Source organism: Benincasa hispida, chromosome 9, assembly GCF_009727055.1.
Source record: "Benincasa hispida cultivar B227 chromosome 9, ASM972705v1, whole genome shotgun sequence".
Classification (NCBI taxonomy): domain Eukaryota; kingdom Viridiplantae; phylum Streptophyta; class Magnoliopsida; order Cucurbitales; family Cucurbitaceae; genus Benincasa; species Benincasa hispida.
The window spans coordinates 16,242,748-16,256,155 of NC_052357.1; the positions used below are offsets into that span (position 1 = coordinate 16,242,748).

The window sequence follows — 13,408 nt, forward strand, 5'->3', positions numbered from 1 at the left end:
CTATGGTATTTGAAAATTTAATTTATTTTCTCTCAATCTATTTAAAAAAAAAATTCATATTTATTAAGTAAAATAGTTGAATATTAGCTAACGTTAAAAAATATATATATACTTTTTTAGTTTTAAAAAATTGATGGAAAATAGATAACCGATCAAGAAATTTAGAGGGGAAATATGTGTTTATAGGTTTATTATTATTATTATTATTTTAAATTAAGACTTTGAAGTGTCCTTTCACTCGTAAATTTATTAATTTTTTTTTATACCTTTTATCAACATTTTTAAAATAAGCCAAAATTTGAAAATAAAACAAAAGTACTAGTTTCATAAATAAATAAAATAAAACGATTTACGAAATGGTTACCAGAACGTTAGAAATTAAATAGACCCAAACAATCAGTAATTAAACTTATAATTTAACCTTTAAAGAATATATTGTTTTTGAACGGGGCTTTAATAAATAAATAAACCTTAAAAGAATAAGGTTTAAATATTATTTTGGTTCCTAAATTTTACCTAATGTTCTATTTTGGTCTTTAAATTTTTTAAAATGTCTATTTTAGTCTCTGAACTTTGGATATTATTTTATTTTGGTCCCTAAACTTTTAAAATTGTTCGTTTTAGTCCTTGAACTTTTAAAAGATGTTTATTTTAGTCCCTACTATATTAAGATTTTGTTGACTCTTTAACAAAATGGCAAGGTGATTTGTAAATTTGGATGACTAGGCTACCAAATAAGTTGACTACGCTGAAAATCTAGATTTTCAATTTTGAATAAGGTGACAAAGCCGGAGAATTTAAAAGACATTTTTAATTCAAATTTTTTGTCATTCAATATTTTGGCTTGTTAACATTTTACTTTACCTTCATCTTGTTCAATACATCTAGAGGATAGTTATCTAAAAATATAAGCTCCTTCACATATTTATTAAAAAATTATCATAATTTTAATAGTAAAAATTAAAATAAACATTTTTTTTTTAAAAAAAAATTAGGGACTAGACCGAAAGTGTTTGAAGGTTGATCAAAATATAATAAAATTCAAGGGGAGGATTTAATCCAAAAAATAAATAAACAATTCTCGTGTCAGACGTACCGCGTATCGCGTACGGATGCGGTAAGGTTATTTTAGGCATTTAGTTAATTAGTTTTACAATTTTAATTATCATTAGCGATTAACTCCCATAATAATAATAATAATAAAAGGTATGAGTGGCTACCCATTGCCAGTTTTGCCGAAATAATCTAAAAATCACGAGACGATTCCAAATTTCTCGGAACTTTTCTCCTTCTGCTTGCTGACTAAGACCCCATTTAAATTAAATTAAGTTTAATCAAATTTAATTTACTAATTTGTTGTTAAAATATTATTACAATTCACATACCTTAAAATTTGCTCAATCTTAATAGTTTCAAATGCCCAATGTTAACATATTCATATAATATATTTCGCTGCATCAAAATATTGTTATTGTTTAGTTAATTTCAACGAAAATTAATTTTAAAGGATTAATTTAAAAATTTATTGAAAATTAAATGAATTTAAGAGTATATTGCGAAATAATATTTTAACCATTTTCTTTTCGGAAAGTGGCCGTCATTTTGGCCTGTCATAAGTCCTAACGTCCGCGACGTAAGTAGCGAAGGCATTGGCAGTCCCCTATTAAAACCCTCCTTCCTGGTTGTCTCTCTCATCATTTTCCCTTCTCTCTCTTTCGCTCATTTTCCTCTGCCTCAGTCGCCATGTCTCTCCTCTTCGATCTCATCAATCTTAACCTCACTGATACCACCGAGAAGATCATCGCCGAATACGTATGGTAATTACTTTCTCTCAATCGCTCTATCCATTATCTTCTCCTGATCATCGGCTATTTTCTTTTTTTAAAAAAAAAATTCTCCTCTTACAGGATCGGAGGATCGGGACTCGATTTGAGGAGCAAAGCTAGGGTATGAATGGATTCTTTTTCCGTTTCTTCCGTGTTTGGATCAGATTCTGTTTGTTTTCGCTGTTTGTGATGATGATTACTGAGTTTGTCTCTGTTTTTTTTGTTTTCTTGCCTTTTAGTCTATTTTTTGTTTGAGAATTCCGAATCGATCGTGCTTTTTTCGAAGTTTTTTCTGGAGATAATTTCTTTATGTTTACAGATCATTTTCTTCAGATATCGGATGTTTCTCTCTCTGTTTGTTTTATCATTTGAAGTTTTATTTTTCGGTTTCTGGATGTTTGAAATCGTTAGGAAAATCATATATGCAGATCATTTCTTCAGATTTCAAATGCTTCTCTCTGTTTTTTTTTTTATTTTTTTGTTGGTTTTTCGATTTTTTGTGCGAGTCTTCTGAATCGTTCATTTTTTAGAAGCTAATTTTTAGAGATTTTTCTTGCTGTATCAATTCGCTTAAGAAATTTTCAATACCGTGTAGATCGTGTCTTCCGATTACGAACGTTGCTCTCATTTATTTTTCCTTTCTTCCTCCTTGAATACAGTTGTACGTATTGATACTTTTCTGGAGAAATTACGTATACTTTCTTCAGATTTCAACGTTTGTTTTACATCATAATCGGTCGTTTTTTTTCTGGAAAGCATTTCAGTACAGATTTTTATTCTCTATGGAATTGTTCGGAATGTATCCGTACAGATCGTTGCATCGTTTTCTGAATGATTCTCTTTAAAAACAATTTTCAGACTCTTCCGGGCCCGGTAACCGATCCAGCGAAACTCCCAAAGTGGAACTACGACGGTTCCAGTACGAATCAAGCCCCCGGAGACAACAGTGAAGTCATCATATAGTATGTACATCGCTCCCACCCCATTACCATACGCCACCTGTCCATCATGTAACTGTTGCTATCTCAGGATCGTAATCAACGGTCCTGATCGAGAGTATCCAAAATTAATATTGTTGAATATTCCATGATTCAAGCAGAATCTTTGACTTTTTTGTTCCTATCTGAAATTTTCACATTTAACGGCGTTAGTTTTGTTTGGCTGTTAACAGTCCCCAGGCGGTTTTCAAGGATCCGTTCAGAAGAGGAAACAACATCCTGGTATGGTGGATTCACCGGTTTTTCTACGGTCATTTTTGGTATTCTAAAAGCGAGTTGAGGGGTAATTTCGTCTTTTTGTTTGAAAATGGGCCCGAAATATTAGGTGATGTGTGATGCCTATACGCCAGCTGGAGAGCCGATTCCCACCAACAAGAGATTCAACGCCGCCAAGATTTTTAGCAACCCTGACGTCATTGCCGAGGAACCTTGGTAATCTGACATCTAATATTATTAATACAAAAAAATTTGTCAAAAAAAATAATTACCGAGTCGAAACCTACCTTAATTACAATCTATTAAATTATTCTATCATGTAGTAAATTCTCTTCTTATTTTCTTTTTGATTTTTTTTTAAATGAGTGCTAAAAATGGGATACATAGAGAAAGGACATCTAAGTATTGCCCAAAGTAAAATTTTGACAATTCTTTACAGTTTTTTTAAATGAATAATTTTTTTTTTAGTTCAGACAAAATCAGGAGGAAGAATGATCGAATCTCATTCCTTTTATCAATTTACATTTGCGCATTATATATATGTTTTGGGATTTTTACCATATTTAACATAAATTAATCATTATTACGTGCAGTGGTATACAATAAAATATATATTCTTAATATGTATATTTAAAATATCTGTATAAATTTTGAAATATTTACATTTTATAGCAAAAAGTTTCAATAGTGCTTTGAATTTTTTGAACTTTTCCTCAATTTTGTTATGATCAATGTTTAAAATGTCCATCTAATATTTTTAGAAAAATTATGAAGAAAAAAAACTGTTTAAATTGATAAACAAAAGTTTTATAACTTTAAACCAGTTGAATTATTTATTGTTTTATACTATATTTGAATTTTTTTTGCTTTATGTTAAAAAAAAAATATATTTATGTATTTTCATGATATCATAAAAATGTTAATTTTTTCCTTTGTCGATGTCAAATCTAATAGAATAAAATGTTTAAATTTTATTGGAAATATCACATGTTAAGATGAAATTTATACATAGTTATGGTACATTTTATTTTGATTTTACTATTCTTATTCCAGTTGGTTTCAATTTACCCTTTATTCATTCCCATTTATTTGATTCCTTAGCTCGAAGGAAACAAATTAATTTTCCAACCATTCTTTTCATAATCACAAATTGGGGAATGGTATTTTCAAAGTAAAAAACAATGTTGACTTTTACCGATCATTCCATCACGATTATCAAAAACATTGAAATAAAAGCTAAAAAGAATTCTTTATAGCCCCATGATTATTTTTCTTATTTTACTTTTCCTAAAAACATTCATGAACACGTCTCCACTCCCCATTGATTTGGAACTTGGCAGCTGTCACTTTTTTCATGAGTGGGGTTGGTGTTCGAATATATAATTGGGAATTGTCAGGAATGTGTGATAAATGTTGAATTTGAGCCGTAATTAAAATATGTCCACCGTCAGCTTTTGACTGTAATTCCTCCGTGCTGTGATGCTACTATGGTTTTAATAATTATAGTGTGTGGCATTTTGCGATCGTGCTTATTAAATTAACCATAAATTTGCGGACCTAAAAAATATTGGTCCCATATGCAGCAAAAGCTGATATTTTAGGTAGGTGCTTCACCAACGTACCATGCGTGCTTAACACAATAACTTATTTTATCACATCTCAGCATTAAAGTTAAGCACTTCGAATTCTCAAGGTCCTGCCTCTTTTACTCTTTGATCTGGTGTCTCTCATCCGTTCCTTTTTTCACGTGTTCCACTTCCACTTCCACATGATAATTTTCTTTTTGCTTTGTCTTATTCTAAATGGTATTTCTTTTTCATTGAATATGAATATTATGGGTCTTAATTTATGATAAATTTATGATTATAACTATAAGTAATTAAATCTAGATATAAACATACAGCTTATTGGTTCAGTTGTATCATTCATGTCTTAGATGTATTTTGATGGTGGCAACAGGTATGGAATTGAACAGGAATACACTCTCCTCCAAAAGGATATTCACTGGCCCCTCGGTTGGCCCGTCGGTGGCTTCCCAGGCCCACAGGTACTCTACATGCTGTTTGTTCATCATCATCAAAGCTGCTCTTCTTCGCCGAATGTGTAGATATTTTATTGCCAAATCATTTACAATAATTTAAAAGAAAACCTTAGGAAAAATATTTGAGTATTGAATAAATAAGTTTCAAACGGTTTCAAGTCAATTGGATAGCAATTCTATTTGTTTGTTATTGTTAAGAACGATGTTCGTTTACCATTTTAATCTACTTTCAAGTTAAATTTTTGAATTAGGGAAAAAAAAATCAGTTTTTAACACTATGTAGTCTCTGTTTTCGGAATTTGATTAAAAAAATGGAATGAGGACGCGCATACTTTTCACTCAAAGTAGTTATCTTGTTTGATTGAGAGTTCCAGAAAGTTGTTTTTTTTTTTTCATAAGTAAATACATTAAGAGTAATGCATTGTTAAACTAGGTTTTGTTCCAAGTATTTATCTAATTACCTGTGGGATGCAGGGTCCTTACTACTGTGGTACAGGAGCAGACAAGGCCTTCGGTCGAGATATTGTGGACGCTCACTATAAGGCCTGCCTTTATGCCGGAATCAATATTAGTGGAATCAATGGTGAAGTCATGCCCGGACAGGTGCGTCCCCATTATAATATCCTATATCCATAAACACGTATAAATACCCAGAGTTTTCTTTTTCTCCCTTAAAATGACGATTCTCATTTATTTATCTTATTGGGTGGACAGTGGGAATACCAAGTCGGTCCTGCCGTTGGTATTGCTTCTGGTGATCAGCTATGGATGTCCCGATACATCCTCGAGGTATACTCTAATTCAAATATGAAAATACTAACTTATTTTATGGTATGATCATGGTTAAGACATGGAAATAACCTGGGTTTGTGGTTGAAACAGAGGATCGCAGAAATTGCAGGAGTCGTTGTCACCTTCGACCCAAAGCCAATTCAGGTGTGTGTTTAAATTCAATTAGTAGACGACTAAATCTATGTTGGCCTTGTGATCTTACACACTGAATCATTTGGGTTTGTGACATATTGTTTGAATATCTACCAGGGCGATTGGAATGGCGCTGGTGCTCACACCAATTACAGGTGTTGTTTTCTTCTTTGTCTTGTTTGTTCTATTCTGTAATAATTTGAGTTGAGCATATCATCTGAAATGATTTTGGGTTTTATTTTCGGTTGGCCTCAGCACCAAATCAATGAGAAACGACGGTGGTATTGATGTGATCAAGAAGGCCATCGAAAAACTGAGTTTGCGCCATAAAGAACACATTGCTGCTTATGGAGAAGGCAACGAGAGGAGGTTGACTGGCCGCCATGAAACTGCAGATATCAACACCTTCTCTTGGGTATGTTGTTTATAGCCCCCTTTATTTATTTTAATTTCAGCTTGTACTGTCCCTGTGATCATATCGAAATATTTGAACATTTAAAATTAGTTTCAGATCTCATTTTACTTTTGAAAGGTACATTTTAGTCGTAAAAACTTTCCATATATAAGTTTAGTTTATTTTAACATTCTGAGACTAAACGTTGTGGATGTAAAATTACAGGGAGTTGCAAACAGAGGAGCCTCTGTTCGTGTTGGCCGCGAAACTGAAAAGGCCGGCAAAGGCAAGTTACTTTGAAACCTTTATTTCCATTATTCTCTCCATCGTCCTTAAGAAAAATCGAAGTTAAAAACTTCTATTCTTAACCAATCTAATGTTTACAGGCTACTTCGAGGATCGAAGGCCAGCTTCAAACATGGATCCTTACGTCGTGACTTCCATGATCGCCGAAACAACCATTCTGGGGAAGCCTTAAACAGTCTCTCGGTTGGCCGGCGTTCTCCGTTTGAAGCTTTTGATTGATACATGATGGATGTCGTAAACTTGGTTTCTATTTCTTATTTGTGCCCTCTTGTGATTGTGTTCAGTTGCAGGTTTATTTTATTATTTGCTTGTTGAACCACTAAACTAGAAACTAGAATCTAGTTGTTCCCCTTTTTATCTTTTATATTTATAATAATAATCTAAAATAAATTTATTTTCTTTTATGCTTCCGCTCTTTCTTCATCGTTATTTATTGTTTTTGGGAAAGGGGTAAAATTGTTGTTAGATCATCAAACGAATGCACAATGCACGCGTGCATCCCACTTTCATATGGAAAAAAATAATGATTAAAATAACCTAAAAAGAATTTAAAATATTTATCGTTATTTATTTCGGGGAATTTTGACAAATATATGTATAGAGCATAAGATAATACATAGGGATGTTTCACCCCCAAGTTGGGTTGGGTTGGATGGGTAAAAAAATTCACCACTATTTGGTTCAACAATTATTAAAAAGGTTTATTATCTCGTTATTTACGATTCCTATAATAATTACCAATTCAACTCTAAGTCAAATGTCACCTCATAGATATCTTTTATAAATATCTACCTTTTAAGTCCACGAATTTTAGAAAATAGGTGCAATTGGTTTTTGACTTTTCTAACATCTTTTTGACTTTTTAGAATAGGTACCTAAATTTTTAAAATGTATTTTGTCTCAAGTTTTTAAGAATAGGTTTAAAAAAATTATTTTTTATTCTATTTATATAATTATATGAAATCTTGAATTTAAAAAATATGTTTAAAAAATAATTTCAGGGAAGAGCAAGGATTTTTTTAGTTTATTTTTAAAAATTCATGGACTAAAAGATATATTTAGAAAATTTAGGGATAAATCAGATAATTATTCCTTAAATGGTTCAATCGTGACACTCTTAGACTAAGGAGTTCATAAATTATGAAACATAAGAGTGTATTTATAGCACCTTTTTGGACTAATCAATGAGTAGTGCTAATAATTCTATTTGACCCAAAAAAAAAATTTTTTACTATGAAAAATTAATATTTTAACTCCTTTAACAGTTTGTCACACATTTTTAAAAATGTTGTGAAATCAATTGACTTTAGCGTGGAGTCTTTTGCCATAATGGGAACAAAATACTTTTGTATTATAAATTTTTTAAAACCAGCCAACTCCTCTCCAAACGCCCCTGAGCAAAAATAAAGAATTCGGGAGCTTTGGAAATTAAAATATGTTATCACTACAATTATCATCACTTTCCATGCCATAATTAAATTAGTTGTCGTTGGAACCGGCTACAATATGTTACTACTATAATTATCATCACTTTCCATGCCATAATTAAATTATTTGTCATTGGAACCGGCTACCCTCCAATGATCAAGATTTCAAAACAACTAACAGTCACGAACAACAATCGTAAAAAAAACGGAATCTGCAAGACAATAATTTGTTATAGATTGAGTCATGGATTTTGCTCTCTTTAAGACGTTCCGTGGTCCGTGGCTCTACCCAAGTGTGCAAGAAGTTCTACAGAAATGTCATGTCGTCTCCAAGATAAAATAACCCATAATTTACAAAACTGTCTCGATCGGAGTTGAACTAGGCCCGACCTTCAGGATTGAGATGCTCGAAAAATGGGAATGGAAAATGGAAAGGAATAAGAGATCGAGAGAGAAAATCTGTGAAGATATAAAAATGAGATGTTAAGACTAATGAAAGGGCTCGAGCCTTTTATAGGCCTCGAAGGCCAACTACTGCACAAAACTGACGGGGAGAGAGGCGCGTAGAGCCATAGAATGTGTGCGTAAGATGCGGATGGAAGACTGAATTGTCGACGCAAGCGGAAGACTGAGACCTTTTCTTTTATTTATTTTTAAATAATAAAAAGAAAAATTAAATAAATAATAAAAATATTTTTTTCAATAATAACACTCGCCTGCCAGATCGAATAGCAGCGACGCACGTGTAGGATGTCTACCATACCCACATTTGTCTATCTCTTCACTCCCTCTAGAATATGGTAACCCATTGGGGCCCAAACCCATAGCCTTAGGTGGGAGTATAAGAAGGAGACTCATCTTTAAAAAATAAGTAATGTTGGATTCTCAACCAAAGCTTTTTTTTCCTTTTAAAAACTTGAATTTTCAGCAACAATCCCCCACTTGAAAATTTAAAAACATAAGAAAAGCATTTGTGGTCGAGCAATATCAATCTATACAACATTGTGCATAAGCAAAGGTGTCTTACGACTTGATCCTTTACATAGTGTAGATGATTCAGAATATACTAAAGTAACTCATGGTTTTGAATTGTATCTCTAACAACATTTCACACACAATATCATTAGGGTGTAGTTCAAAAGCCCATGCTTTAAGGTCTAGTACGTGTATCCTGATTTAGTGAACGTTCTAGAGAGTTTGCCAAAAACTCCATATGAAGCGACCGCCACTTCCACATTTACACAGGTGAGTCTATCAATAGTACTCATGCAGCTAGGTACCTCACTTAAAATCAAGTATAGATTTCATAAAGAACTAGGTTCAATATTTCTTACGCTTCAGGATATCATGCTCAAACACTAAGTCATCGGAAGAGAACTTTGTGTTCATTTTAGCATAATTCACTACATATCACTTGTGATTAGTTATTATCCATTGAACCTATTTATTGGGATCTTCAGTCTATAGGTTGGGTTTTCCTCACAGATGATTCATCTCTCTGTAGGAATTTTTTTAGGTTTTGAAAATCTTCTCTTTGGCCAGTCCTTTCATTAAAGGATTTGCCAAGTTTTCATCGGTTCATACGTGATCCACTCTAACTGTACTAGTAGTGAGGAACTCTTTGATGGTATTGTGATTATGACGTATTTTTCGTCTCTTTCCATTGTAATAACGGTTCTGAACTTTTTCAATTTTTGCAAGTACTATCGCAATAGATCAATATGATTGGTATCAATTATTTCTTGGGCTTCTAAGAGATAGCTCTGCCTGCTATATTGAAAATATGACCACTTATAGCCTTTGAATCATCCGAGAGGGAGTTTCAGTCAGCATCGCTAAACCCTTCCAAGAGAGCAGGAAACTTCTGATAGTATAATCTAGGTTTTGGGTTTTCTTCAAGTACCTCATAACCCTTTCTATCGCATTCAAATGTTGTATATGAAGTCTGCTTGTAAACCTACAAAGTAATTCTATAGCATAAGCTATATTAGGCCTAGTGTAGTCAGCAACTATCTAAAACTGCCTATAATGCTTGCATATTTAATTTGACTAATACTGTCACCAATGTTCTTGAACAACTTAACACAGGGTCATAGGGAGTCCATGTTGGTTTACATTCAAAGTAATTATATTTCTTTAGAATATTTTCTACATAGTGAGATTGATCCAAATAAATTCCCTTTTCAAACCTAGTCACTTTTATGTCTAAGTTTACACTCGCTTCTCTTAAGTCTTTCATATCGAAGTTTACACTCAACGTGGATTTTACATCATTTATGACGTGCAAGTTCGATCCAAAGATTAAAAAATCATCTATATACAGATACATGATAGTGCAGAGATTATTTTCAAACTTATAATAGATGCATTTTCACTTTCATTAACCTTGAAACCTTTAGATAGGATTAGGTTATCAAACTTTTCATGTCATTGCTTAGGAGTTTGTTTCAGATCATAGAGAGATTTATCTAGCTTACAAACCTTATTTTCTTAATCATGGACTATAAAGCCCTCAGATTCTTCCATATAAATATCTTCTTCAAGTTCACCATTTAGGAAAGTGGTCTTTACATCCATTTGATGTACTACGAGGTTATAAAGGGCATTGAGAGAAAACAAAATACAGATTGAGTTAATTATAGTGACAGGGGAGAAGATATTAAAGAAGTCTATGTTTTCTCTTTGTCTAAGGTCCTTTTCCACTAATTTGGCTTTAAACTTGTCAACTGTTCCATCAAGTCTAAGCTTTTTCCTTAGGATCCATTTGCACCTTATTGCCTTACAACCTGGAGGTAGGTCTACTAAGTGTCAAGTCCTATTTGACTCAAGAGAGTCCATCTCATCATCTATAACTTCTTGCCATAAGTTGACATCTACAAAGGACAAAAGTCTTTAGGATCTTCTTCTACATTATAGGTCTGGAAGTCATCCCCAAAATCCTTGACGGTTCTAGTTCTTTTACTTCTTCTAGGTTATGGATTGGCTTCCTCTGTAGAGGTAGGATTTCTAACTGGGGTTAGACTACTGGATCCTGAACCCCACTATTTCTCGATTTAAAGGGAAATCTATCCTCAAACAAGTCAACATCATTTGACTCAATGATTACTTGGTTTACTAGGTCATAGAACCTATAGGCTTTACTATTTATGACATAACTTCACTCATAGGCTCTACTAGCAAGCTTTCTTCTTTTAGAGTATAGAATTCTTACAAAGGCTGGACATCCCCAAGTTCTAAAATATGACAAGTTTGGTTTCTTATTCTTGTTGACTTCGTAAGGTGAAGTTGTGTTTTTAGATTTTGGTATTCTATTTGGGACATAACATATGGTAGGATTATTTCACCCCACCAATAAGATGCGGCTCCTAAACTGAGTAAAATACCAATTACTAGCTCAACTAAAGTTCTATTTTTCCTTTAGACTTTTCCATTCATTTCAATAGAGTAAGGTGTAGTCTTTTTATGTATTATTCCATGTGAGTTAAAGAACTCATTAAAGCTATCTGAGTTGTACTCAGTTCCCCTATCCCTACAAGGTCTTTTAACCTTTCTGTTAAACTGATTTTCTACATCAATTACAAACAATTTGAAGCACCAAATGTATCACTTTTGTTTATTAGCAAATATACAAAAGTAAAATCAGAGTAATCATCAATAAAAGTAATAAAAATATCTTTTACTATTCCTAGTCAAGATGCCATCAAATTCACATTAGTCATAATGAATTAAATCTAAAGGCTTAGATTCCCTGAGTACAGATTTAAGCGGAGTCATTGTTATTTTAGCTTGACTACAATGCTCACATTTATCAAATTCATTCATGGATAACTTAGGTATTATTTCCAGCCTAATCATGTTACTAATTAATCTCTTATTAACATGACAAAGTATAACATGCCAAACATTCAAGGAACACAGCATATAAACAAAAGATTTCACTTTATTTCAGTCTATATTTAAGTTGAACATTTCCTTCCCTACAAATACATTATTCTTAGTAAGGGTATATAAATCTTCCTATATTATCTAGGTAAACCCGAACTTGTTAAGGAGATAGCTCGAAACCAAGTTTTTTTCTTATCTCCGGAGTGTACAGGACATCTTTCAAGGTGAGATTCTTCCCTGATTAAAATTTCAGTTCCACCTCACCGGCTCCATGTGTTTGGGTTGATGCCCTAAATCTCGTTGGGTCCTTAGTTTATAATTGTATTATACAAATTATTTATTTATTTAATAAAATATGGGATGTTTTATTTGACATTTAGTATAATTAAAAACCCACAAACCAATAAACTAACATCCAAGGTTCTCATTTGTAGCTTAAACATGTATGTATAGACATATAGGTGGATCATGTTTAAGTGATAACCTAAATGATCTATAGTACATGGATAAGGTTGGATACCTTATCCTGGTGACACTACAAATACGACCCTTTTTATAGATGTTACAATTGTTGTAAAGTGCTACAAATGATCTGATCCTAATCAATCATGTGGAGACATGTGAGCAGGGGTTTTCTATACAAAAGAGTTTGTATAAAACCAGACCATGAAATGACTAGTCTTACTATATAACATCATTCATCATAGAGGCTTACATTTCACCAAGATGACTATAGGTGACATGACTTGAATCTTGAGTGAGTCGTGAACTTAATGGCAGCGCAAGCGCACATGTCAACATATAATATAGTAAAACGATCGAGAGATCGAGTATCGTCCTCTGAAGAATTGGTTTGACTCTTTTAGCTAGTCAGAGATTCTTCTATTTTTATTTAGGGGACCAGACTGTGATGAGAACCTAACTAATTTAATCCTAAAAATCAAGAAAAGATAAAACTGGGATGAAACTAGACAAAGACATGTTTTAGGGTATGGTTTCGTTAAACGGGTTAACCAAATTAATTATTTTGACCTTAGATTGATTCATGTAAATTATAAATCTATGAGTCTTTTATCCAGGTATCCTCTATCGAGCTCAACCCTTTCTAATGACTAACCATCGACCCAAATCTCTTCTATCGCTTGACTAGCCATAACATTAAGTTCCTCTATCAACAATCTCTATTAATCTCCTATCACTCTCGTGCATACTCGATTAACAGTTTAACATGCTAGATCTAGCTCAACACCTTCTCTCGAGATAGACATTAAGTAAAGAACATTCAATTAGTGATCAGTTAATCAAAAGTATTGAGAACAAATATGCTAAAATAATTATGCATAAATTCAATCCAAGAAGCAACTAATTCAATTTTCACAATCTATAAAACT

The 13,408-nt window shown here is 32.6% G+C and overlaps 1 protein-coding gene across 1 annotated transcript; it reads left to right on the forward strand.

Moving 5' to 3' along the window:
* Positions 1 to 1,642: 1,642 nt before the first annotated feature.
* LOC120087112 (glutamine synthetase nodule isozyme-like) lies at positions 1,643 to 7,109 on the forward strand. Its single transcript, XM_039043993.1, has 13 exons — positions 1,643 to 1,817; positions 1,908 to 1,947; positions 2,685 to 2,788; positions 2,998 to 3,046; positions 3,150 to 3,256; positions 5,000 to 5,087; positions 5,556 to 5,684; positions 5,796 to 5,870; positions 5,964 to 6,017; positions 6,123 to 6,160; positions 6,261 to 6,420; positions 6,625 to 6,685; positions 6,786 to 7,109. Exons 1-13 carry the CDS (start codon positions 1,744 to 1,746, stop codon positions 6,875 to 6,877), a joined length of 1,071 nt encoding a protein of 356 aa, XP_038899921.1. The 5' UTR covers positions 1,643 to 1,743; the 3' UTR covers positions 6,878 to 7,109.
* The last annotated feature ends 6,299 nt before the right edge of the window (positions 7,110 to 13,408 follow it).

Bases quoted from the DNA above. Each gene is read 5' to 3' on its own strand.
- LOC120087112 (XM_039043993.1), top strand. From the start codon at position 1,744: ATGTCTCTCCTCTTCGATCTCATCAATCTTAACCTCACTGATACCACC. The intron at 5,871-5,963 runs GTATACTCTAAT...TGGTTGAAACAG, and splicing joins TGTCCCGATACATCCTCGAG to AGGATCGCAGAAATTGCAGG. The intron at 6,018-6,122 runs GTGTGTGTTTAA...AATATCTACCAG, and splicing joins TCGACCCAAAGCCAATTCAG to GGCGATTGGAATGGCGCTGG.